At 33.4% G+C, this 26,486-nt stretch overlaps 1 protein-coding gene across 2 annotated transcripts in view; it reads left to right on the top strand.

Annotated features, from left to right (window-relative positions):
• The first annotated feature begins 2,713 nt into the window (after positions 1–2,713).
• The window catches only part of LOC120354793, a 137,180-nt gene continuing 113,407 nt past the window's right edge, over positions 2,714–26,486 (top strand). Inside the window, exon 1 of one of the 2 annotated variants that reach the window (XM_039442495.1) lies at positions 2,714–3,074. In XM_039442495.1, coding sequence (XP_039298429.1) covers positions 2,856–3,074 — 219 coding nt within the window. In that variant the 5' untranslated portion in view covers positions 2,714–2,855. The remainder of the gene's footprint in view (positions 3,075–26,486) is intronic. The other variant, XM_039442496.1, reaches the window with a different exon arrangement.

Genomic DNA, 26,486 nt, shown 5'->3' with positions numbered 1-26,486 from the left:
ATATTTGACACTAAAATTACAGTTTACTATACATTATAGCATGTGTTCTAGGACTTCATAATACTGATGTTTTTAATGAGCCTCTATACGGATTTTTTCAAGCTCTGTTTTTAAGTGTATGATCTTGAATTTATTCTCTTATAACAATAGTGACTTCCATTCTCTTTCAATAAATTTGCAAATGTTGAATAGTAATCAATCATTACCGGCATTTGTATTTGATCCACATAAATTGTAGGCCTATTCAATAGTATATTTCGCACCTAGGGCCGAAAATGAGACTTTTCTGGCTCGAAATCGGTTTTCAAGTCCGAGGCCGTAGGCCGAGGACTAGAAAAGATTGAGAGCCGGAAAAACATTTTTGCCCATGGTGAGAACGTTATTTTTCGCCACACAGAAAAATAAACAATATACATATGAGAATAATAATTGTCTATCATAAGCACTTCCGAAACCAAAAGTGGAAGGTCATAGCTCTAGCAAATCTGAGGTAATCTGAATATCAAGAAATTGTCCAAGTATTTTTATTTTTTATTATGATTGTCTAAAAGATTATGTAAGAGGTTGAGTTTATACTTTTTATTCTTTCAAATGACAATAAGATGATATTATTATAAATGTTTTAATTATTGAATGATAAACACAAATAATGAAAAATTTTTGATCAGCTGTTTTAGCACACTTGAAATTTGGCCAATCTGAATGTCACGGAAGTTTAGATTAGAAGTTCTATCCTACTCTGAAAATCGAATTATTTGAATAGTTAATAATATATATCTTATCTGTATTTTATTCATCCAAAAAATATGATAGTATATTATTGCAGAATACTTTATTGAATTCTAGAAGCATAAAATTATTCCGTTTATCCACCATGTTCCGTGATAAACGCTGTAACTAGGAGGTTTGAGGTTAGATTCTATTATACTCTCAAAATTGAATTTGAATAGTTTATAATATCTCATTTGTATTCCATTCATCCAAATAAAATTATAGTATCTTATTGCAAAAACTTTATTCAATTCTAGAAGCATAAACTGATTCCGTTTCATAAACTATTTTGTAAACACGTTCACATCAAATCAGAATCAGCTGACTTCAAGGTTATTTTACAGCCCTAGGGCCGTAAAAATTTTACCGGCCTGGTCAGAAAACAATCACTTTCGGCCTCCATATGACGCACGTAAACCAGCTCATTACATCCAAGTGGGGCGAAAATAATATTATTATATTGCATGGAAAACTCTATGTGCCAATTTGTTGTGAAACCCTCAAGCTTGATTCCTATTTATCAGTGACAGTAGACAGTAAAAATATAATTCACAAGAGTTTCAATTTATTGGACTACTTTATTCCCATTCGAGTATGAATAATCCCACTAAAGCTCATGTAAATTATTATATTTTTACTGCTCAGTAATACTGATAGGTGAGAATCAAGCTGATTAATACTGTATGTGACGATCTAATGAATGTTACATAAAGCAATATTCCGTCATAAACTAAACCACTGTAGGTACTTGAAAAGCAAGAAAGATATTGAATACCATATTGAAACCGTCTCATACATTGGAGCGATGTGAATCAATTTAGAAATCCAAGTACCCTATTTAAATTGTTCAATCAGGACATGATATTCATATTTAAGAGTAGCCCTAAAGAAAAAAACAGATAATTGGAGCAATTACTTACAAATAGGCCTATCAATTTCTCCACTTACATTTTATAGTATTTTTCCATGTTTTTATTTACAAAGGAGTTTAAAATAGGAATATTTGTTGATTTCTAATGCTTCTAGAAGGCTACTGTAAATCAATCTTCCTCCAGGATTATTTCTAAAGTACACCAGAAAATGGACTTTGATTGTGCACTTTTGGGAGATGATGAACAAAGAACAATTTCATAGTTCATATATAGTACTATATAAGTAAAAAAGTTCACTGCATCATAGATAAATAGATGGCCCACGGTTGTCGTACTCCAATTTGGAATTTTACATTAATCACATGAATATAAAGATCCAATGCGATTCCTTAGTTTTGTGTTGAGACTTCCTATAAATTACACACACACTGGGCCTCTGTCAGTGTTGCAGCTTTTTGGAATCTAAAATCGTCAACGGTGTCATAGAATAAATTGAGCCTTCTGCAATGGATAAATTATTTTAAACAATAAGACTAGAAACGTCCTTTAGTGAGGTCCATGTTATAATGGCAGTGTTTGAATGGTAGTGTTATACTCTACCACCTCCGAAACGTTGCCGAAACCTTTTTTAACTATGTAGAAATATAATTGATTGAGACAGAAAATTTGCAAAGCTGGTCTCCTATCTTTATTCACTGTCATTATAACGTGGACCTCATTCTAGATGGTTCCTTTGACCATCTATTCATAACATCTTATGGCCAATTGTTAAAGGGTGGCTCGCCATATTACATTTTTAATTTCATGGCACCCATTGACGATGTTGCACCAATGTGGAGGGTCCCTCTTGTAGGTACAGTAGTCATTGCAGTTGTGATTTTTCGTTATTTTATAAATTTATCATTATTTTTCAATATAAGATTGTCATTAGGAACGGAAATGTTACCTTTTACGATCTATTAGATTACTAAGAATAAAGAATTATCGTAAAGTACTATCGATATATGAAAATAACGATACTAGACTATATCGATAATAATATGTCGTATAATCGAAGTGGAGAGACAATCGACTTTGAATATCGATAGCGGATACCGGTGTGATTGTGCTATGTGCTGTGTTTTGTTCTGTTCTGGTAACCGAATTATGACCGTTTGAATTTGAATTTAAATTATTATTTGTGTAGTATATGTACTTTTAAAATCATAAATCATGACTTCAGAGTTTCTAAAAACTCCTGATGAATTGAAAGTTTACGGGACAGATCTGTATGATCTTCTAATACCCTTCTCTTCGGTCAAATATAAATCTGAACCAAAAACTATCTTACAAGTTGTGGATGATGTTTTCTACTTTTGGTCGCCAAAAGAATCATGCGTTGTTGCTGTATTTCAAATTGATTTAATTCCATTTTTCAATGGAAAATACCAGGTAAATATCCAATTCTATTTTGTAATGTTCACCGCCAATTTATAGGTTATGTCTCTGTTACCATTTTATACACCTCATGCCTCACGAAATATCAATTCTAAACAACATTAAACAAGGAAATAGCTGATTTCATGATAAAATTTTGAATAAAATCACAGTTGAAATATATTTTAAGTTAGAAAACATTTCAAGAGAAGCTATTGACCCAACGTGATCTTTCTAACCTCACTTTATGGTGTTAGGTGTTATTGATCTCAATAATAAAGCTGTTGTTATTAGACATTTCATCTCAGAAGTATTATCATCGATCATTTGTTAAGATGAAAATAAAAGCTCTAGTCATTATTTATTCTATCAATATTTTAATCTATTTCATAGCCCAATTTCTGCCGTTTACAATAAATGGATCACTAATGTAGATATCCTGTTTTAGGGCCCCATTATTACTCAGTTACATGTAGGTAGTGTAATATAAAGTCATCATGTAGTCGTAATCTGGTAATTGATAATCGTTCAAATGTCTTTTAGTCAAATATTTGTCTATCCAGTACCTTATGAATTCCCGGTTATAATTATTGTGGTTGTGTTAGGCTAATGTTTAGATTATATATTTTGTTTTTTCATCAGATATCCTGAAGGTATATATCAGGATTGTTTTGAAGTTTTGTCACTGAAACTCATTAAATTAATTTTTTTATCAGAATTCACCCTGAACCAGTTGTTGGTGAACCTGTTCACCCAGAAAAATGACTCATGCTTATGCTTATACAAATTGTATGAGTACAAACTTATGCTAATACGAGTTTTATAAGCACACGCTCATGCTTACAACCATGTTTCAAAGGCTGGAGTTGAAACAATGATAGTTTTTAATTCTTGTTGATTTGTGTAGGCTACATCAAATATTCCAATTCAGTAATTTGTCCACTATGGCAGCATATGGTTCAAATAACCTATCACACAATCATATCATAGAGAAAAGATACCATTAATCAATTGCATTACATTGCATACCATTATTGCATTGCATATAATCATATATCAGGTCAGAGATATAAGTAGGACTGTGCAAAAGAACCCATAACACAGTCATATGTATAATCATAGATTACATATATTTGACCAACTTTAATTGAAGATTTGATACTCTATTAGACTCTTGTTACTGTCAAATATTATATAATATATGATCGTTGGTAGTCAGAGATAATAAAATATTTGACAGTAACAAGAGTCTAATAGAGTATCAAATCTTCAATTAAAGTTGGTCAAATATATGTAATCTATGATTATACATATGACTGTGTTATGGGTTCTTTTGCACAGTCCAAGCTTAAGGCCGATCGGTAGGCTACACTTCTTTTCATTATTCAAATTGGATAATATTTTTTAATATAATTGTTATGATCATTATAATATGAATGAGAAAAAGTGGCAACTGAAATTTTTAAGTGGTCTAATAAGCGAGTTATGGGTTGTTGAAGTGCTAACTCCGTTTTCTTTCCAGATCATAAACGGTTTCGACTATATTATTAGAACTTCTCTTAAAAATTCAAAAAATGTATCTTTCCAAACTAAAACATTTTATTCCCCATATCGTTCATAAATAAAAAGTAACATTTTTTGTAAATTCGATAACTTGTTTATTTTGGCATTAATCGCGAAAAAACGCATATCAGAACAAAGCCAATGATATACTGAATGCATTAAAAAAACTCCAATGGAAAATTCGATACCGTTTATGATCTGGAAAGAAAACGGAGTTTTGTACTTCAACAACCCATAACTCGCTTATTAAAAAGCGAAAAATCAATAAAGTGGATAGCGTAACCTATAATTTTTATTCATTCATAACTTTACCTTCATTGTATTATCATTCATCCCATCATCATCACCTAGGCTTAAAATACTTCTAGAAAGTCGCCGTTGTAAAATAATGAAATAAATAATAATAATTAGGTAGATGACTTAAAAATTCCAGTTGCCACTTTTTCTCATTCTTATAATGATCTTAACAATTATATTAAAAAAGATTATCCAATTTAAATAAAAATAAAAAGGTGTACTAAAGAGCCTTAAACATACTTGAATCAGCTGCTGGTTTAAACTGAAAATGTAACACAAATATCAAATAAAATTCGGCCATTCAATCTTGCTATTAACATAGATTCTGCATACAGCCATAAATATATTTCATTTAATTTTCACAAAATTAAATCAAAACCATTTTATCTCTCATTCAATAATTCTTTGTATTGTAGGCTACTTCATTGTTTAAATTCTAATCAAATTACAAGCTTGTTTGGTGGGTTTATCATGTTGCCCTTAATTTTAAACCTGTTTTTCTTCATCTTCTCTTCTTCATCATCACTTTCTTCCATACAGACTAGGTACATCAACACTTAAATACTGTAGGCTCAGGTCTGATGACAACACACACATACAATTTTTTTTGAAAGTATATCCAATCATGACTAATAATTATATTCAGAGTTGGATTTCATTGTTTTATGATAATTGATAGTTGAATATATTAAAACAACATAATGATTTGCATGAAAGTAAATCATTAATAATAATAAAGGTCAGGTAGGCCTATGTATTGAGGTTGATGAAAGCAATGCAATACTTACATATCGAAAAGTATCCATTATTACCCTAGTCCAGTCATCTGCTTTGCTTGAAATTATTGTATTTATAATTAGAGTAGGCAATTTTCTCCAATTGTATTCCATGCATTATAATTTCTAATTTTATCACACAACTAACTGCACAGGTTATACCTAACAGAATCTGTAAGATATAATACCTATTCGATTTTTCCCTAAAGTAAGATACATTTATTATTTTAATTCATATAATAAATTAATAAACCTTTTTTGTAATGATAATCTTCTTACATTATCAGTATCCTATTAAAATAAGTGTTGATGCAAAAAATAATATTTACAATACTTTAAAGTGAATATTTTAAATAATACATTATATTATCTTATCAGCAACTAACCACTTCCAGCGCCCTGTTGCATAATAAAATTTATAATAATAATACCAGTAGTCAGCTGGTTATTACAATAGGGAAGTATTGAACTATTAGTTTGAATTTTAATATGCGATCGACTCCAGGAGTTGATTGTACATCAGGTAGAATCTTGACACCTCAATTACAGCTTTATCGATAGTGTAGGGTATTATACAATCTTCTTTCCACACTTTTTTTCAAATTCAAATTCAAATTTATTTCTCAAAAACACACACAATTTTATATTTTTTATAATTTTCTCCATTATTTTAGCTAAATTATTTATTAAACTTATTGGGCGATAATTAGAGGGGTTTGATTTATCACCTGATTTATAAAGAGGAACAACTTTAGCAACTTTGAATAGTTTAGGAAAATAACCTACCAAAAAACATTTATTTATTATCATTTTAAGAGGCTCTACAATATAGGAAGCTATTTTTTCAGACATGTAGAACTCAAATTGTCTACTCCAGGAGAAGAGTTACTTCTGAGAGAACTGATTGTTCTCTGAGAACTGATTGTTTTATTTGGCTGTATCAGCCAAATAAAATTATTGAATGAGGGGATTGACGAATCGGCATGAGTACGTTGTCTAGGGCTGTTATTTATTATTTTATTAGCATATAATTGACCTACATGCGTGAAATGGTGGTTTAGAACTTCGGGATCTATATACTTCTTTGAATACTCTGGTTATTTTGAAATTATATAAGTTGACGTTTCCATTAATCTTGGGTTACTGTCCATTGACTCAAAAATGATATTAACACTGAATCATAAAAATTATGAGAATCTAGTTTTGGTCGTTGCACCATTAATCTTTACTAAACTGTATTACTAGTCAGTTTTCTGTAGTAAACTCTGGTGTAAATCCCAAAATTGATTTATCTTTTTCAATAAGTCTGTTGGGGCATATTGAAATATTATATTTTTGTATTATTTTTTGTGGAAATAAGTTATGTTGTAAATTTAGTATTCATAATTCAGGAAATGGACTTCTTGTGTACTACAGTGTTTGCATCCATGGGTTTCCTTAAACCAAAATCTATTAACATGTTTTGTGATAAATTGCCCTTCTATAATGATTCTCCAAATTATAATTCCAAAGGATCAGTAGAACCATTATTTAATAGAATGGCAAATTTGATTGAAGAACAAAATTCATCAATCAAAGAAATTGGTAGGTTTATTCTCTAGTTGTATTTGTCAATATTTATTTTAAATACGATTCCAATTATTATTTGAAAAGTAGTTGTGATTTTACTATCAAATAGTAAAATTTGATCCAGGTCTGCTTACGAATTTTAGAAGGACCTGCTTACGAGCAGAAAACTACAGATACAGATCCAGGTCTGCCGATACGAGTATAAGGTGTTGCACCCTTCAGTCTATCTGTGCTACCTGGCCGTGGGTTCGAATCCCGCCGGTAGGCATAGACGTTTGTTCTTCTCATCAAATCACCCACGCACTTTCCATTACCCTCGCACAAGCTAAAACCTCATGTAGGCATCATTCTAAATTAAAGAATTATGGGATCCTATTTGAAGATAATTTATTTTCAGCAAAGAACACAATAATATTAATTATTGTTAATAATTATCATCCACAATAAAATATCATGGGATTCTATTTATTTGAGTTCCGTAATGCATACAATTTTTTCCCCTCCATTTAAACAATATATTATCTAGCTATCATCATGATAATTCGCTTCAAAAAGCTTGCTCGAACATAATATAATGCTCAATCTCCATGACAGACGATCTAACCTTAGACGAATACGATCATAGAGATGTCACACATGTTATCTAAAAAAATGAGGTTACCATTAGTTGCTAGTAAGTAAAGTGACCACTGTATTCACTAGTGAGAAAAGTAGTGATTTGTTATTCTGTTCCAGAAAGCAAAGAACCTTAAGGTGGAAGAATAAAGAAAACGTTTTTTCTAGTTTATTTGCTAATCAAGTACAATTTTTATAATGATACAATTTGTTGAATAGGAATTGATATTGTGGAATTTCTTCATAATTAAAAAACACAGTTTCATTCTTGTCACATCCACATTTATTAGATTTTTACATAAGTCTGCAATTTTGTGTTGAAATCAACACACTACAGGTGAAGATGTGTTGGTTCCAACACAACTGCAGTCCTGTGTACAAATCTAATAATGATATGGATGTGACAAAAATATAACTGTGTTTTTACACAGTTATATTCTTTTAAATTTGGATATTGTTTGTAAGGAAATTGTTTTTATTTGACTCCTGTCCTCCTGTGTATTAATAAATGAGCATAGATAATGCAACCGCTTATGAGCGTGTCTCAAAGTTTTGTCTTAATAAGTAAGCAATGTGTTTGTTTTCTATCGGGCAGCATCTTTCTTGAAGGAACGTGTTTCAAGGGGTTTGGTACCCAGTTGGCAAACTACTGCACAAGGGGGTGGGGGGTTGCCGCCATCACGAAGGCCGTAATTTATTGTAAAACTCTTCGCGAGCTCTCCGGCTGCGGCTGTAAGTGTCATTGTCTGGTCCAGGAAGTCTCTTCACTCTTGCCGGATCCTTGAGACAATAATTAATAATAACCGGCGCTTCCTTACCACATTGTATCCTGTTGGCAGCGCGCGCGCGTCTTGTTTGAATTTCCCGCCAAACCAGCACAGAGAATGGCCGTGTAAAAATCGATTGTACCGACTCGACACCCGCCACCCGCGACAGGCTACAACTTTCAACTAAACCTTTTGTATGGCTTTGCTATTATTCCGCGTTCTATTTCCTATTAGAGCACTAAGTAATGAACAGATGAGACCGCCATTTTGCAACTTTGGTAGCGCGCCATCTCTCAAACTAAGCACTTGTCTTGGAGATGCTACCATTCTACACTAATGTATACAATCAACCCCTTCTTGAGATATTAATCTGCCTTGTTATGTCACCATAGGCTACTCTTAGTGGTTTCTACAATACAAAATCTTACTACTACATCCAGGCAGTGATGCCCATATCAGCTTTTAGCTTGTGCGTGGGTAATGTAAAGTGCGTGGTCGATTTGATGAGATGATTAAACGTCCATGCCTACCGGCGGGATTCGAACCCACAGTCGGGTGACACAGCGCAAGCACACTGAAGGGTGCAACGCCTTAGTCGTCCCGGCAATCCCGGCTGAGAAAAAGTATATTCCTACGGCTTTCTTATTTTATTTTTTCAATTTTTCTTGTAGCTCCCCACCAACACTGTGGGAAGATCCCATCTTGCCTGAATATAATATAATTTAAGTTGTGAATGGGACTTACGATGGTCCATACTTCAGCCGGGACCGACAACTAACGTGCTTATCCGGTAATATAGGAATGATCTGGCTAAAACCTTTTTTCATATCTCGGTTTGAACCCGGTACCTCTAGGCTGCTATGCAAGCACTAAATCTTCTTTATAGACAATAAAGTCAATGAATGAATGAATGAAATAGAAAAATTCTAATCTTTGTTATAAATGAATGAAAATTCCTACTAACTACTCCTTCTAAACACAGACATATTGAGTGATTGCACAAACGTTCATCAAATTTACCCAGAATCGACGCCGCTGGTTGAAAACGTCATTAGCTTCTTTCATTGGTTCTTGTGGCATTTAACCGCGTTCAAATTTAATAGAGGTTTGCGCAACCGGTTGTTGATCTTACCCACCTAGGCTCTCCATAATGAATTCTTTTTATGCATGTACTATTTTACTTGTGAATGTTTGTGAAATGAATTGATTCAAATGTGATGTTATTTTGACTAATTATACGGAAATAATGCATTTTTTCTTACTAATGTGATTTCCTTACTTCTGTTTTTCAGGTGAGCTATAACGTCCAGAGGATAATTATGATTTTCTTACCCAATTGTGAGTAAATAGAAGAGTATGCATAAGAGAGTGCTTCTAGAAGATTATGCATGAACTATTAGCTCTTCCTTGTGTAATGAACATAAAATTATAATCAAAATGTAAATTATTAGAGGTAATCCAATTAGATATAGTTCAGCAAGACTAAGGCCCGGTTGCACGACAGCCGGTTAAATTTTAACCGTGATCAATTCCACGAGAACCAATCAAAGGGCGTTTTTGAAAAGACTGCTTCTCTGATTGGTTCTCGTGGAATTAATCACGATTAAAATTTAACCGGTTGTTGTGCAACCGGCACTAAGTATTATAAAGCTTATGTGGTTATATAGCAATAGCATAAATATATGCTTATTAGCAATGCTTAATGCTTATAACTCTGCTTATGTTTGCTTATAAAAAATGCTTGTAGCAATGCTTATAGCAAATGCTTAATAACTCTAGTTTAGCACCATTCAGTGATAGGCTGTTAGATAGTTTATATGGCCTGTTAACCTGTTGTATTATTATAACCATTATACAATTACTCTCAATACTGATTGTCTAGCTTTGTTTTTGGCCTGTTAACCTGTTGTATTATTATAACCATTATACAATTACTCTCAATACTGATTGTCTAGCTTTGTTTTTGGAGTATGTAAATAGATGGTTCAGAAATATGAGTTACATGGCACTTACTCTAAATTCAAACTGATATTATCAGATAGCAGAGTAACAGAACGAAAGCCGGTTATGCCTCACTTTAATTTTACTCAACACTATCAGCAAGAAACTTCACAAGCAGTATTCCATTTATAGTATATAGCAAATATTTTCAACAAATTTAATGAAGACAATGCTGCTTGGAAATGAGTAATGTCAAAATGTTAATATAAATTCATATGAATTAGAACTACCAACAAAGGCAACCTACTCTAGTATGTACATTACTATAATTGAGTTGGTTAATTTCCTTCACCATTTTACCAGCTATATATATATATATTATATATATATATATATTATATATATATATATATATAATATATATATATATATATATATATATATATTGAAAACACTTAAAAACTTATTAAACATGGGGGAAATTTTCGGAGACTGAGTCTCCTTTCTCAACCGAGTACCGAGCAGACTGCAGTTTTGAATCTAACGGTCGTGTGACCACAGAGTACGCACGGAGACTCAATTGTAGCAGCAGAGACCAGCAGAGGCTGTGGTCTCACAATTGAGGCTGCTACAATTGAGTCTCCGTGCGTACTCTGTGGTCACACGACCGTTAGATTCAAAACTGCAGTCTGCTCGGTACTCGGTTGAGAAAGGAGACTCAGTCTACGAAATTTCCCCCCATTTCTAATGTAATTTTTTAAGTGTTTTCAATCTATTTATATCGTGTCTCCTGTTTAATTTATATTACAAACTTTAAAGTGTCTTCTATATATATATTTTTTATTCATTTGTGGATACAATTTCAGGTTTTTTATTTCATATAAATCTATAGTATCATATAACTGGTAAATGGAAATTACCATTTTACCAGTCAATAACTAAAGCTATTATCTATGATTTCTTATTTAATATCAATTTATTACTACTTTACTACAATTTATATATAATTTTGAAGAGAGTACACATTTATTATTATCATTTAATAATATAATGTGTGAATCCAGATAGTTAACCATCTTTAATGGAGTAAGCAAATTGAAAAGTTGAGAAAATTAAAAGTTGTCATAGCTTTAGATAAATTCCTGCAATAAACAAAATACGTTAGCAGCGAAGAACCGTGGCATACCTTTCTGCTCAGAAAGCTCAACGTGTGAGCTCTCATATCTTTTCAAATGTATCACGGTTGAAAACCATTACCCAGTCATAACCATAAATTTTGCACAAAAAATAGAAAGCGACTGCGCCCGAGCTGTGTAATCTTATTCCCGGGGATTTGAGAAAGCTAATAAAATCTTTCGGTAGGAAGGTTTTTCAGGGGAGCACTGAAAGAATTGATCAGCTTTTGACTGGCAGAATAGACAAACAAAAATCCGCCACCGCCTTCTTTGAACTGTAGGGAGGGGAGGGGGTTGACAGGTAGTGGGAGGGGGTAGGATTCGCATTTGTCACCTTTCATATGCAAAGTACAGGATGTGGGGTGAAAAACTACGACTGATGCCTCTTCTTCTCGGCGTCGCTGTTCTAATGTACAAGTGGGTCTCGATATTCCTTCATAAAAATGACAAAATGACGCCTGGAATAAAATATGAAGCCATTATGAACCGACTCCGAAAGGATGAGAAATGTTTTTTCATATGCGGGGTGAAATGTGTACGCAAACCAATTTTCGTTTTTCTCGCGTCGCCTTATTGATGTGCTAAGGCCTTGCCTTAGCTCTCAGCTCTCAGTTCCCTCCACCAATAATAAATGAAACATCTCATCACTAGTCGAATTCGCGCCTTCGCAACTCCCAAAGCCCCGCTGCGGTGCCCGTGATACTACAATGGATAAATAACACAAACACCACACATGCCATGAATCACATTACACTGTTGTCAACTCTGCCTAGATCTATCACAATCGCAATTTTAATGCTCAAGTAGTTCTGTTAAACATGGAACGATACTTTAATGCTGACTAATCAAACATGACACTTCTGATTCCCAGGTCTTCTTCAAATAACATCAGACATGACATAACATGTCAATAGCATGATGGGTGGAAAGTAATAATTATTTTAAACTATTCCAAGGATTCATGTTACCTTGATTACTTGTTTTTTTTCTAGTAGATGAGAGTTTTTGAACTGTTGAATTTTTCTGGGATGTGCCGTAGCGACTTCCCGCTAAGTGAGGCTGCGATAGCAATTATTTCTTTGACAATTTTATGAAGACTACAGGAAAACCCCAAAACAGTCTCCATCAATATCAAAAACATTGAATCCAACTTATAGCGACAAATAATTGAAGTTGATAAACAAACGAATACAAAAAAATATTAAGTAAATAACTATTATTCAGTAAATTATTACATAAATAGTACACTCCAGAGTGACTTAGGAAATAATCATTTTAGGAAATTTCACTAAGCGCTTTTATTGACTTTTGAATACTAAGGCCCGGTCGCACAAAAGCCGGTTAAATTTTAACCGTGATTAAATTCACGAGAATCAATCAGAGAAGGCCTTTCTGATAAGACGGCTTCTCCGATTGGTTCTCTTGGAATTAATCACGGTCAAAATTTAACCGGCTTTTGTGTAACCGGTACTAAGTATAGTATTATGAAATCATTTTATAATAATAAGCAGATATTGTAGAAGCATATGTGTGTGATATCTAAGATCCTACTTTCGAGGAAAATAACTTTATGGATGTAGGAAGTGAAACAAGGAAAAATCCTCAATAAATTGGTTGATATGGTAAATTAAGTGTTTAGATAAATACCGATTGTGTTAGTCTTGCATTGAACATACTGTGACGAGTAGTAACGTATGTGAGTGTTTCGGGCCAATACAATGACATAGTTATCCGTGTAAGCCGAAAGGAATGATCAGTAATCTCATGCATTCTTGATACGTTTCTGGATGCAAGAACAAGCCATATCGTTTGTAGATGGAATCGTTGGGGTGGAAGTAGAAAAGGTAGGGGCGGAAACCGAAACGAAACTCGGGGATAAAAGATTCCAGTAAATAGGAAGGAAGCAGAATGTACATATTATTGAACTGTGCTTGAGGGAACAATATGAGTAATATTAGATGAGAGAATGCGTGATATTGAATATTCCTGTGCTGAGAAAAAATGATAAAAATGTTGAATATTGTTTAGATAGCAATGAAAAATGTTTTATTGCCAAACTCCTGAATTTATTAACAATATTGTTGTTGAAATTTGGAATGAACAGTGTGAATGTGTGTCTTCAATGCATGATTACTTAGTTATTTTTTAATATTAAATATTAATTTGTTAATTTAATAATAATAATTAAAAAATCTTTATTTCACTTTCTTACATAATTCATCGTTGAAAAGAGTACATTTTTTACAGCAATGGCCACACGGCCGTTTGCCAGGAGTTGGCTTTTAAGTAATACAATTTTTCTTTATTTTTTAAATCATACATACATTTTATTTACATTTTATCTGCAAACCTGAAAAAGAAATTACAAAATAATAGATATATATTATAATTAATCAATCATTGTGTTCTTCTTATTTCTAAATTCCTATCTTATTTCTATTTCATGTGTTAAATTCCTCAATGAGTTGCGAGCGATATCTCCTTGCAATTCTCACATATTTTATTAATTTCTCCCAGCTCTCACCATTTAAATGCTCTATTATTTGCTGCTTGGTCAATTCACGTTTAATTTGTCAATTTCACAGTTATTAGCTGGAAGTACTAGTTCGGGAGATGTACCTTATCAATTGAGCTTATTATTGAATTGATAAAAATGCATTTTTAGACTAAATGGCAATATGAAGGATGAAAACAGATTGAACTGATCATTGATGTAACATGAAAAATCATTTTAATTACGACATAGGAGTCTGATTTTTATTATTAAAAGCTTCTCACATTTGAGGAGCGCTTTCGGATGTCCATTTTCATCACTGGTTGAAAATCTTGACAGTAGATAAATTTTATTTAACCCGTCAATCAATTGAAATTGAAATTTCAAACTGAAAATCTTTAACATGAAACATATTGGCAATAAATTATCATTTTTTAATTTAATTCAACTTACTTTCACTTAAAAAAAAACAAAACAATTGTTACAGAAGAAAAATTAAGGAATTATTTATTCTTACTCTTGATCAGTATGTAAATTCTTGTCTCGATAAGCTTTGAAAAATAAAATTTGCTGTAAATAAATCAGATTTATTTCTTGAAAACTTGTGAAATTTAGCCTAGAAATATTAACACTATTATCTCAATTAATAGATTAGATAAAGAAGATACTCAAAATCTCAAAAGAGAAGACTAATTTGATTTTGAGAAAATACCCATAATTTCATAAAAACCAAATTTGAAATATGAATTACAAACTGAATATTGTTGTAAGATGAAGAGTTTGTCAATAAATGAATTTGAATTCCACTAATAACTTACTGTAGACCGCTCAATTCCACATACAATCCATTGTGAACAGTCGTATTCATCTATGTGCTTTACAAAAGTGACATCGCCGTCCTGCATTTCCATCTGCGGTGGCTCTAATATTATGTAACTTTCTTGAGTTATACCATAGAGACAATCCCCTTGATGCCAGATAGAGCGTATGCAGCGGTAGTCGTAATTCCGGTGGTGGTTTTGTTTCCTCGCCTCTTTTGTTTCTTATCGAACTGGCAGTGGAAAGAGAAAGGCAAACAAAAGGACACCCGAATAAACAAACAAATAAGGAGGTAGGATGAGATGAGATGAGGAAAGGGTCGCAATTAATATGGATTCTACTAATAATAAAGTATGGGTGGTCGGGGGAGATGTGAGGTCCGGTTGGAAAGAAAGCGAGGCACTAATGATGACGGCCGACTCCAATAACTCACTGGTCGTAGGGCAAGGGTGATATCCAGCACCACGCAGTTACTCCCTATCTATTTTGCATATCAATAAAAATAACCCCCGGCCTCGAACAATAGGAATATTGTCCATCCTTCTTACGGGCGAACGGCCTTATTGTTTTTGAAATATAACGATGCGGTGGACTTCGGACAACGACTGTAGAACAATGGCCGCAGCTCGGCCTCCGATAACTGAATTTTACGCGTCGTTTAAAAATTTGCGTCGTCGGCAAGGGAAGGAAGTCGGCTGAGCGGATTGCTTGTCTTCGCATTTGAATGGCCAGTGCTGGCTTCAGGTGAATCCAACCCACCCACTTGCAATTGACAAAGCCATCCACCCTCGTGAACCCAGAAAAAATATACCCGGATCTCTCCCCCAAAATTTAATCTAATTACAAGTATTTCAAAGTAGGATATATAATGCAAGAAGTATCCATATATCATGTAAGATATTAGGAATAATAATAATCTCCAAAGCAGTTTAAAAAGTAGTCATTTATGTGGTAGTTTGGATAGTTTCTGTGGTTGTGAGTACAGCACTACCAGAGGAGTTTATGCAGAAAGATTGACATGAATGTATTTGTCAAGGAAAAAATGCTATAATGCTAGATTGACATGAATGTATTTGTCAGGGAAAAAATGTCTATAATGCTTATAGACAGGGAAAGTATAGTGTCACCTTCGTACAATTTCCATTGTATTCCAATAGATACCTTATTGGCAAATTGGCACTAAACTCAGAAGTCTTCTTCATGTAAAATTGTTTTTTGATCCGTATGAGATGCAGAGCATGTAGTATTCCAATAATTTATTATCAGTAGTGAATTAGAAAGTATTCCAAGATCTGTTCTTAATCCTCACAATTGGACAAAACTTATAAACTGATAAACATAACCTATTTTTGGAAAATGTCTATCCAAATTTGGGAAAGAAACAGTTTTGGGCTTTAGACCTGTTGTGTCTTTCCCAATCATTCATAGTTGAGAATGATATTGTAACTATCAATGTATAAATAAATAAATTCCACTCAATTATTGAATAGTACCTACAGAGATAATGAATAATAGTAATACAATACTATAAATCTATTTTGATTTAAAAGCTATATGAGATGATATCAAGAAAAATTATCTTGGGTCTTTTCTCACCATGTAATTTGTATTCAGTACAATTATAAAAGATATACAAAATAATAGAGTATACAAAATAATAGAGTATATAAAATAATAGAGTATATAAAATAATTCCTTTTTTCAAATATTGTGTAACCCTGAAGAAATCGAAAAAATAAATTTTATATTTTTGAGAAGTATGATAAGGAAACTCATCATCAGTAGGACCATTCTTTCAATATCTCTCATTTGTTAATGGTATTTGGAATGTCACATTCTTAATAAATTAAAAATAATGACGTCTTAAATTATATATCCTGGTATATCGTGGTGAGATGGGCTGAATTATCTTGGCCAGTTGAGGTGGACCTCTTCAGTAAAGTTTATCGTATCATGAACCCTCCTCTTGCGTAAAACCTCAGACCTCTTGAACCCCCTTCTTCCATGAAAGCCACACTCTTATTCATTGTAATGACGCGTAGTTTGGCTTTGGCTAGCGTGTTGCCCAGTCTCAGTGGTAGTATCTAGTGCAACCTTTGCTCAATTAATCACCCTCTAGAAACCAGCATTTGTTTTTCCACTACTGAAAAGCCGAATAAGCCATAGTCGTAGCCACTTTTTAATTGTCCTTGTTTATTTATGTCCTTTATTAATAATTTGCGCTCGCTTGGGACATCAATTCACTCTGGTCCTTTGTTTGTTTGGAAATCTGGATGGTCTTCGATAAAACTTTTTACAAGCGCTTCCATATTTTAGTGTCTCCATTTGTTTGCTACAAACTTTGTCCATATTATTCTTGTATTCAATTTGTCCTACTTCTTTCTCAAAATATAGGCTGCATTATCTGACGCATTTCTGTATCACTGAAAATTTCATCTCCACCTTACCACTCATAATATAAATTATATTTCCTCTATCAGCCATAAACGAGATACTATCAATGGTGTACATTTCTTGATAAGTGTACCTGAGAAATTATGACAAAACTTCAAAAGATCAGCTTCATTCAATTATACTTCAATCTAGTATGCTTTAATTAACCCCTGTCGATTCTCATATACAGTACCACCACATTCAAATAATTATATCTTAATTTGTTTCTTTCATTTCAATTCACTCTGCTTTAAGACAGCAGCCTATTCCCGAAGTACTTATTTCTGAATACTTATTAATGAAATGCTTATTTAAAATACTGTATGTATTGTCTAAATGTGTATGCAATTCATTTTCTCTTCAAATTGAAAGCAAAATAATGTAAAACAGAAAAAAATATCCATTCAAGTGTGAATATAACTGTAACTGTATTTTTATCACTGTAAGTTGCGCGAACCCATGATCGCATGTGTTTCTTAATTTGTAGTGTGTGACTTTTCGATCATTCTGTATATAACATACTTTTCATAATTTGTAAATACTGTGAATCGTAAACATATTGTTTATATTGTATCGTTCATATTGTTTTTGTCATACTTACTCAATTGCAGCTGTTTTCCATGCATCAAATCAAGCCGGTAAACAGCTGTTTGCAGAAAAAGAAAACATGTGATTTTCATTACAGCATACTATACTGTAAAGAGATCATATGTTCTCTTTACAGTCGAGTATGTTAGGACTCTACTGAGTCCCAATAACATCTGAGTAATTAATATACTAACTCAAATAATTAAAGAACTCATTTAAGGAGTTTCAAGTCATAAGAACTCATGTGAAATCTTATAATTTAGGCCTTTATTATTTTATTCGAGCTCGAAGGGTATGTCTGTTATGAACAAGGCGCTACAGAGTAGGTCATGGTTATAGAATGCAGTAGCTCGAGCTGCAGCAGGTAATGGTTTCTGTTTCTCAGCAATATTATTCTTTCTCAGATAAGTATGACAATAGTTATTTGTATATCTAGAGTGAAAAGTATGACTTTTTCTCCCTGTGGGAAAAAGTTTGAAGCCCGAGGCGAAGCCGAGGGCAGCAATTTTCCTGAGGGAGAAAAAGTATTTTTCGCTCGTGATGTACACAACATTTTTCCTCCATCTACATTTTTTTATAGAAACTGCAAATAAAATCATTCTAATAACTTACGTATTGGTGACAATGATTCCTAACAACATAACCTAAATCTAAAACCTAAAAACCGGTCATCTGATTGGCACTGCCGATTGCGCTATCTATAAGTTGTAACAATTATATCAGATGAGCAGCTACCAAAAATGGCTGACTCCAGATCACGCGGTTCAGATTTCAATTGCAGATCAAAAATATTTGTTGGCTGGTATTTTGAATAGAATAAAATATTTTAAAAATTGTATAAATTTTTATTGTCTACTAATATTAAGAATATAATAATTATCATACAAACATATATTTCATGTTGATCAAATTTCTGGTTGTAGCATTGAATTCAGTTGACTCAATGACAGACACCTCTATTATGCTTTCTCATCTGAGCTTAGACCTTCTAACCTATTACAATGTAAGTTTCAAAATAGAGATGCTCCCCATGTTATTTAAATGGAGTCACTTTTACTCCCTAGGGAGTTTTTCTGTTTTTTACTACCGAGAGCGAAAAAGTGGCACTTTAGTATTAGGTTTCAGGGAGTAAAGTAAGTACTTTAGACAGTAGGTGGAGGAAAAAAAAATTGTACGTAACTTGCACGGTAACGTATTTACCGCATTCGTATGATAATACTCAACTACGTTTCGGGCAGAAACAATCATACTTATGCGGTAAATTATCGTTACCGGACTTGCTACGTAAAGTACTATTCTTACAATACCAGGTGAATATTTCATTGTCCATGATTAGAAAAAATGATGTTTCACTAAAACTCAATAATCTTACCTGCCAACTTTCTTATATAATCTTCATCAGCCGAATTCCGGCTAAAGATAACGCGAAGCTTGCACGAAGAAAGTCCGTTTATTGTGACATTATTCGATTGGTACAGAATATGAATATCAACTTTTCCTCAATTATTCCAATATACTCTCTCATAGAACACTGCACTGTATTGTCCTTGTAGATTTTAGAAGGTGGAATCATGTTGCAAGAGAGGCAGAGTCCTCTGAAGGTAAAAGTTAGGATACCAAGTAATCTAAATGACCATTGACTCTCAATTTCTTCAACGCACAAAAATTATTGTCGAATCCGATATAATGTATCTCTCTACATTTGTAAATTGGTTTTGTGTGATTTAGAAATAATGTTTGCCGATATAATATATCTCTCTTCACTTCTAAATTTGTTTTGTTTTGAAGTGATTTAGAAATATTGTTCGAAACCGAGAATTTCTAAAGTCATGCTCAAAATATCCGATACTTAAGGAATCTCTAATACGGATTTAACTATTTCTATGATATTCCCAATGAACCACAAGTGTTATTGTAGGAAGTACAAGTGTAGGGATGTGGTGAAGATTATGGAATCTAATATTTTCATTGGGGTTTGTCTCTGATCATTCTCTCTGTATTAACCCATTAAGGGTTAGAGGACCAGGAGTCCTAACTCCGCCCTAATAAAGGCATATAATCAATCAATCAATCAATCTCTTATTTCCTTTGTTGCCAATATTTGCTGTGTACAGAAGCCTTCAGATAATTTAATGCAACCTATTCAGACGTTGGCTTAGATAATTACTGTAATATTCATTTCATTAATGTGAGGATGAATGTTCAATAGATATGATATTGAAGCAGTATTCGTGATTTTTGTTGTATTGAGTAATGATTGTGAATTTTAACCTCGCTTCAAATCCATGTCAATCTGTGTTGACCTAGTTGCATACTAGTCATACTACTACCGCCTGCAGTGAATATTTAATCTAAATTCGAATCAAATCTTCAGAGTTGGGATTTGGGAGGTGGAGAGGGTGGAGTGGTGGAATTGTAGGTAGGAGTAGCCGATCGGGGTGACAATGAGTGAGCAGTCTCTGCTGCCTCACCTTCCGTAAGCCGTATTTCATTTGTGTTAAACGTGAAAGAAGAAAGTTTAGTTGTGACAGGCCTAATAAATGGGATGATGTGAGCCTTTGTCTTCTTTCGCTTGAGCTTAAGTTGGGGTGTTGGGGGGGTGGTGATGGGGGGCTCACATTTCTGTCCAGGAAAATATTATCAACACGGCGGGGAGAACACAAGTTTACACTTATCTATAGCGGCAGAGGACCTCAGACTCGGATAATTAACAACATACAAACCCTTTTAAACAGGGTGCTGCGAGGCGAAGATCTTATATCGGAAACATTAAATAATCTCTTGTCGCCACATCGCTCGCCAGATAGCAAACTTTTCGTCCTGCTGAAACTTTGCGTCCTTTCTGTCCCGAAAGGAAGAGCAGCGACTCTTGAAATACTCAAAGTTCAATTCTGTATACAAAGTTAAATTACGTTTTTATTTTAATGCCACCACCCGGCTCGGTACTAGCGCCTGTTATTATTTATCCCTATTGATATTAAAATGAAAACATGGCTTTCTACTCCGTGCCACCAATAAAGGCCGTTACGCGTCACAAACACGGCGCTAGCGTCTCCACTTAACTACCGGCCAAATTTTAACAATGCCTCTCTAGTAATCTACTCTTGTCTCAATTCTCTGCTTCAACTCGAATTGCTGTTTTCCGTTTTAACTTTGTGTATACACCCTATTCACTGTTTGCATAGGGTGTATTGTTTCGAAAAACACTTCCATACGGAAATATAAGTACAGATATTATCTGTAATAAAGTCTTAAAATTGCACAAGTTGATTCTCGAAATATTTCGTGATTCTTCTCTCATTTTATTCAAAAGTATGAATACAGATATTATCTATAATAAACCTAGAATCTATAATAATTAGAATTGCATTGCACGTTGATTGGTTTATTGTTAATTGAAATATTATTGCTAAATACTCACGTAACTTAATGATATACTTGTACTTCGGTAATTAGATGGAATGATCAGAAATTTATGTGCTTAGCGAGATTCGAACCCACAACTCTTCTGTCGCTAGTTGTTAAATTATTGATAGCACCTTCTCTTACTGTGCTTACGCGATTGTCTGTATCAACGTATCCACTCAATTTATTCACGAAATCTATATAATGAGAGAGAGTAGGGTTGTGTTTGTTCGTTTGTTCGTGTGTTCGTTTGTTCGCATCAAAACATGTCAACTTGTGGATTGCATACCGGAAAAACGGGAATGATTTATATCTCCAAATTTTGCACATAGATTCTAAAAATATCAATCTCGTGCACCTGGAAGCCCAAATTTCAATTTTCCTTCCAGATTTTTCAGAATTAATGTTCAAATTCCATTAATGGTACATGCCATTTCATAACAAAATAAAAAAATCACCAAATCATATGGTCGAAATTAAAAAAAGGAACATCTGTTTCTATTATTGCTTTCTAGCTGATACCACTTAACCTCAATAATATTGTTTTGATCTTTTATAAATATTTTTAATAATAATGATAATATTTTTATTATAGTTATAATAATAGTATTGTTTTGATAATTAATAAATATTTTCATTTTCACAAACTCGGTATAATAATATGGTGAATGTGAATCAGCTGCATCAAAGAAATTATCTCAAAAACATCTGTTTAGAAAAAACTTAGTTTTGAAACTTCGTTTTCCTGATACAATGAAATGCATACACGTGGTATGCATTATTAATTTTTCAGCTAGAACAGTTTTTTGAGACAAAGTGCTAAATAAACGTCTATAGTTTCATCAATGCTGTATCGGCAATATGAAAACGCATGTATTTAATTAACTTGAAACATGTCTTCGAATAAATGTGTTGATATTTACATAAAGAAATTATTCTCTTCCATTTTTATTAAATTGAAATTCCAAAATTTTTCGAGCCCTGATAGAATGACTGACTCACTGTACAGTCAGTCGAAAATTTTAATATTGGAATGAGGGGTATTTTGGCAAGCTGAGCAAAAAAATAAGGTCATATGCACCTTTTCGTTATATCTTCAAATGAAAAATGAGTTTTGTGAATTGTCAAAACTCCCTCTGAAAGGGAAACTACTCAACTTATTCTATCTTTTAGTAAAATAACAATGATCATCCATCCATCTATCATATTCTATACTATAATAAAGGCAAGAACTGGATTATACACGTATACAGGTGTAAAGTATAGGAAAATTATATTTGACGCATCATCACGTCTGAACTACTGGACTGATTAACTTGAAATTTTGCATGTAGAATCTTGCTCAACCGAGGATGGTTATAGACCTATTTCAAATTCTTCAAGATTTGATTACATAAAGTTTTCATACTGTCAAGTTTTCAATTATTTGTCATGCTTCCAGTTGTTGTATGGAAGCAACAGAACATTTCTCTTGAAAGGGAAATTAGAAGACCGGTATGATTGGGTATCCTTTTCGAATTATAAAAACAGATTCTCCGTCGCACCCAAATTTTTTCCGCCATTTTGAATCCAACTTCTTTTTTCAAATTGAAATGCGGTCATATTTCGATACAGGATTTCCAGAGAAAAGGTATGGTGAAAACCGCACATCGATATCTCAAACCTTTCAAAATTTATTCTCACTCATTTCCTTCATTATAATATAAAAAATTATAGATAGATGGATATATCATCCATCTATCTATCATCTTCTATACTATAATGAAGGAAAGAACTGGCTTAAACACGTATACACATGTAAAGGATAGAAAATTATGTTTGACGCATCATCACGTCTGAACTACTGGACTGATTTACTTGAGATGTTGCATATAAATTCTTAACTAACCGAGGATTCTTATAGGCCTATTTTCAATTCTTCTAGATTTCATTACTTCAAGTTTTTAGTTTATCAAGTTTGCAAATAGACCCTTGCGAAGCACGGGTTACCTGCTAGTTATAAAATATATGCATTGTCTTTTCTATTTTTTCTTTAGGGCTAATTTTAATATAAATCCAAGTACCCTTTTAAAATTATTTAGTCACTTGAAAGGGTAATTTAAGAACGGTACTTACATTTCAATTTGTATTTATAAATAGATTCAATTTATTTACAGAATAGATTTGTTTGAAACCTTGATTTGTTTGTATGAACTTTGAACATTGCAGATTCAGCAGTACAAGTTTCTTAGCTTGATTTGTAAAAATTGGAAAATGTGTATGCCGTCTTTATGTCCTTGGACTGCGGATACAAATCATGTCATCTCATTTATGGATTTGAATCATATTATTGAAATAATGTTTATAATCTGTACTAGGTTTTTCTGCTAGAGAAAAAGTTGGATAAACGATGGCCCAACATGAGCTTCATGGAATGTATCCAAAACAATTGTTCCAGTTTGATGGATAGGCCACAAAACGGATCGGAAGCAGCAACTCGATTTGACGAATTGAATTGTTGGTGGGGTTCGGCATGACATTCTCCTCTATGCAGGAAGGATTGTGCTCTTGTAGACTCTCAAAGCTTGCAAGAGGCAATAATGCAAAGTGAGTCAGATTGTTTTCCCAAGGTGGACGTCTCGTATTGAGAAGCGAAATTCTTCTCTTACCCTCCTTCTGTTCATGAAAATATTTTCATCTATGTCTCTCTTACGTATTTCGCCCCTCTTCTGATTATTATTCGCCCTATTTACTCGTATGTTCGGTTTTCCACTACATTTTCTTCGAATATGTTTTGTTCGTCTCCCCTGCTCTGCGGTTGGAGTAGGATCTCAGTGATGTATTGAGATGTTCAACCAGAATTTTCGCTCCCCTTTTCAGAAAAAGATATTTCAAAAGAATTGACTGTCAATCGTAATAAATAGTAGGCATACATTCTTTCCATGTCGTGCGTTTTTCCAACTCTGTAGTTTTCCAGTGCATGCGAATTGTAAACAGTCAAAAAATGTTTCTAGACTACTTATAATATTGTCATACTGTATTTTCTTGGATGAAAATTCAAATAAATCATAACAAATTACCATGTTGTTATGAAAAGTTGGAAATGAAATTTGTTAATGAAAACAAAATTGAACATAATTTTGTTGTACGAAGTACAAAATCATACTGTCTTAATCCGTTAGTGTTGAGATTTTCTTGGGGAGTTATCCAGTCGTAGTGATAAATATACAGATATTCAATTCATACATTTTACATGTGTAATGACGACATTGAATGATTTTCAACGTCAGTATAGGCTACATAAAAATTAGATAAATTCTATTTTTCAATCCATGTTGAACTTATTTACTAGCAAATTAATGAAATATCATTTCTTCATTATTATTCAATTCCAGGAATGTCTATAACAAAATTTATCAGTATGTACAGCTTTCTTTTTCTAAATCATCCTTGGTATGCATGTATGGATGGTATCATTAAAAATAACTTGAACAGAAGTTGAAACTAAGACGGGCACGTTGCGCCCTTTGGAAATCCCTTCATCCACGACTTTGACTTGCCGTTATTAAATGCAGTGCAGAGGGCAGACATTCTTTAAAGCTAGCGTTTTGTTGGTGAAACACGTACTTAGTGCACTGGTGAGGTCCGGCAGTGTCATCTCATTATAAGGCCAGGTCTTCTTTCGGACTGTGTGGCCTTCCACCCTTGCCAGCGCACCGCTAATTGCCGCTGCGATGGGATTTTCAAAACCCGTCGTAGTCTCTCAAGTTTGTTGCGATACGTGAGTCGGGTATCTAAGCGCAGCTAGCGCGTCTCTAAAAGGTCATCAAGCCCTTTAATACGGACTCGCCTAATCCGACACAGCTCCTGGAATGCGTAATCGACTCTACTTAAAATGTAATAAAAATTAGCCGACGCTCTGTGCATCTCTTGTGTCGTTACAAGCCCAAGGCTTTGTTTTTCTTTCTTCGCCATACTAATCCCTTGCCTTCTGTTCTCACAATCCCCCCCTCCTTCCATCATCAAACTTATCAGAGTTTCATATTTTGGGCCGCTCTATTCCCTTGGTGCATTTCAATTCTGAATGTGTCTCCGGCATCTCTCAACAATGAGCCATCTTCAACATCAACAGAACCCTTGAAGTGAAACTTATCCATGAAAGTAAAAGTTCAAATGCATTTCATTCATTTGAATTAATTCGTCTTATCGACTGAGATAAGTTTTATTGAGGAATATAGTACTGGAATTTACAATTTAGTCAGTCGTTGGATGTCAACTATAGACTCATTTATTATGCAAAAGTTTAATTGAATTATTTGTATATAAACTCTCAATTACCCAACTTGCCTTATCGACGTTGTTTATAACGTTTTTATTTGAGACTGAAATAATTTACAATTACATCAGTGACCAAATGCAAAACATGGAGTTATAGATATTTTTTTCTGTGAATTTGTATATTAATACTTTCGACTGTGTTATGGATTATTGTATGCTCTAATTAGCTCGTTTCTCATATGAATATTTTCTTTTTTTTCCAGGTGAGTGTTCATATCATACAAGACAGTTCTTATGATAATAGAAACTGTATATCAAGGATTAATTGGTAAGTACACCAATCCTTGATTGTTCTGATAATTATCTAGAATTAATTATTTCTGGAAAATGTTACAGACGCGAATAACACTATAATATAATATTTCGTTTCTACGAAAACATAGAACTGAAACATGTCACTTCCGACACAGGTGTGATCTTGAATTTCAGCAGGTCTTTGTTAACCTGTCAGTCGAAAATATCCGATGAAACGTTAGTGGCTTCCCTGTCTCTCATTACTAATCACTCACCTCCTATGGCTGTAAACTTAGCACACAATCTAGAACAATTAAATAGTGATATAATGATATCTAGTTAACGCTTAGAAATATGTACATGTCCATTCTCTTTTGGGCATTCATACCTTAGCAGGGTGTCATGAAAGATTAGCGTGCGCATTTTAGGTGGCC

Source organism: Nilaparvata lugens, chromosome X, assembly GCF_014356525.2.
Source record: "Nilaparvata lugens isolate BPH chromosome X, ASM1435652v1, whole genome shotgun sequence".
NCBI classification, from domain to species: domain Eukaryota; kingdom Metazoa; phylum Arthropoda; class Insecta; order Hemiptera; family Delphacidae; genus Nilaparvata; species Nilaparvata lugens.
Note: the sequence above shows the minus strand (reverse complement) of the source record. Positions and strands in the feature narration are given on the sequence as shown.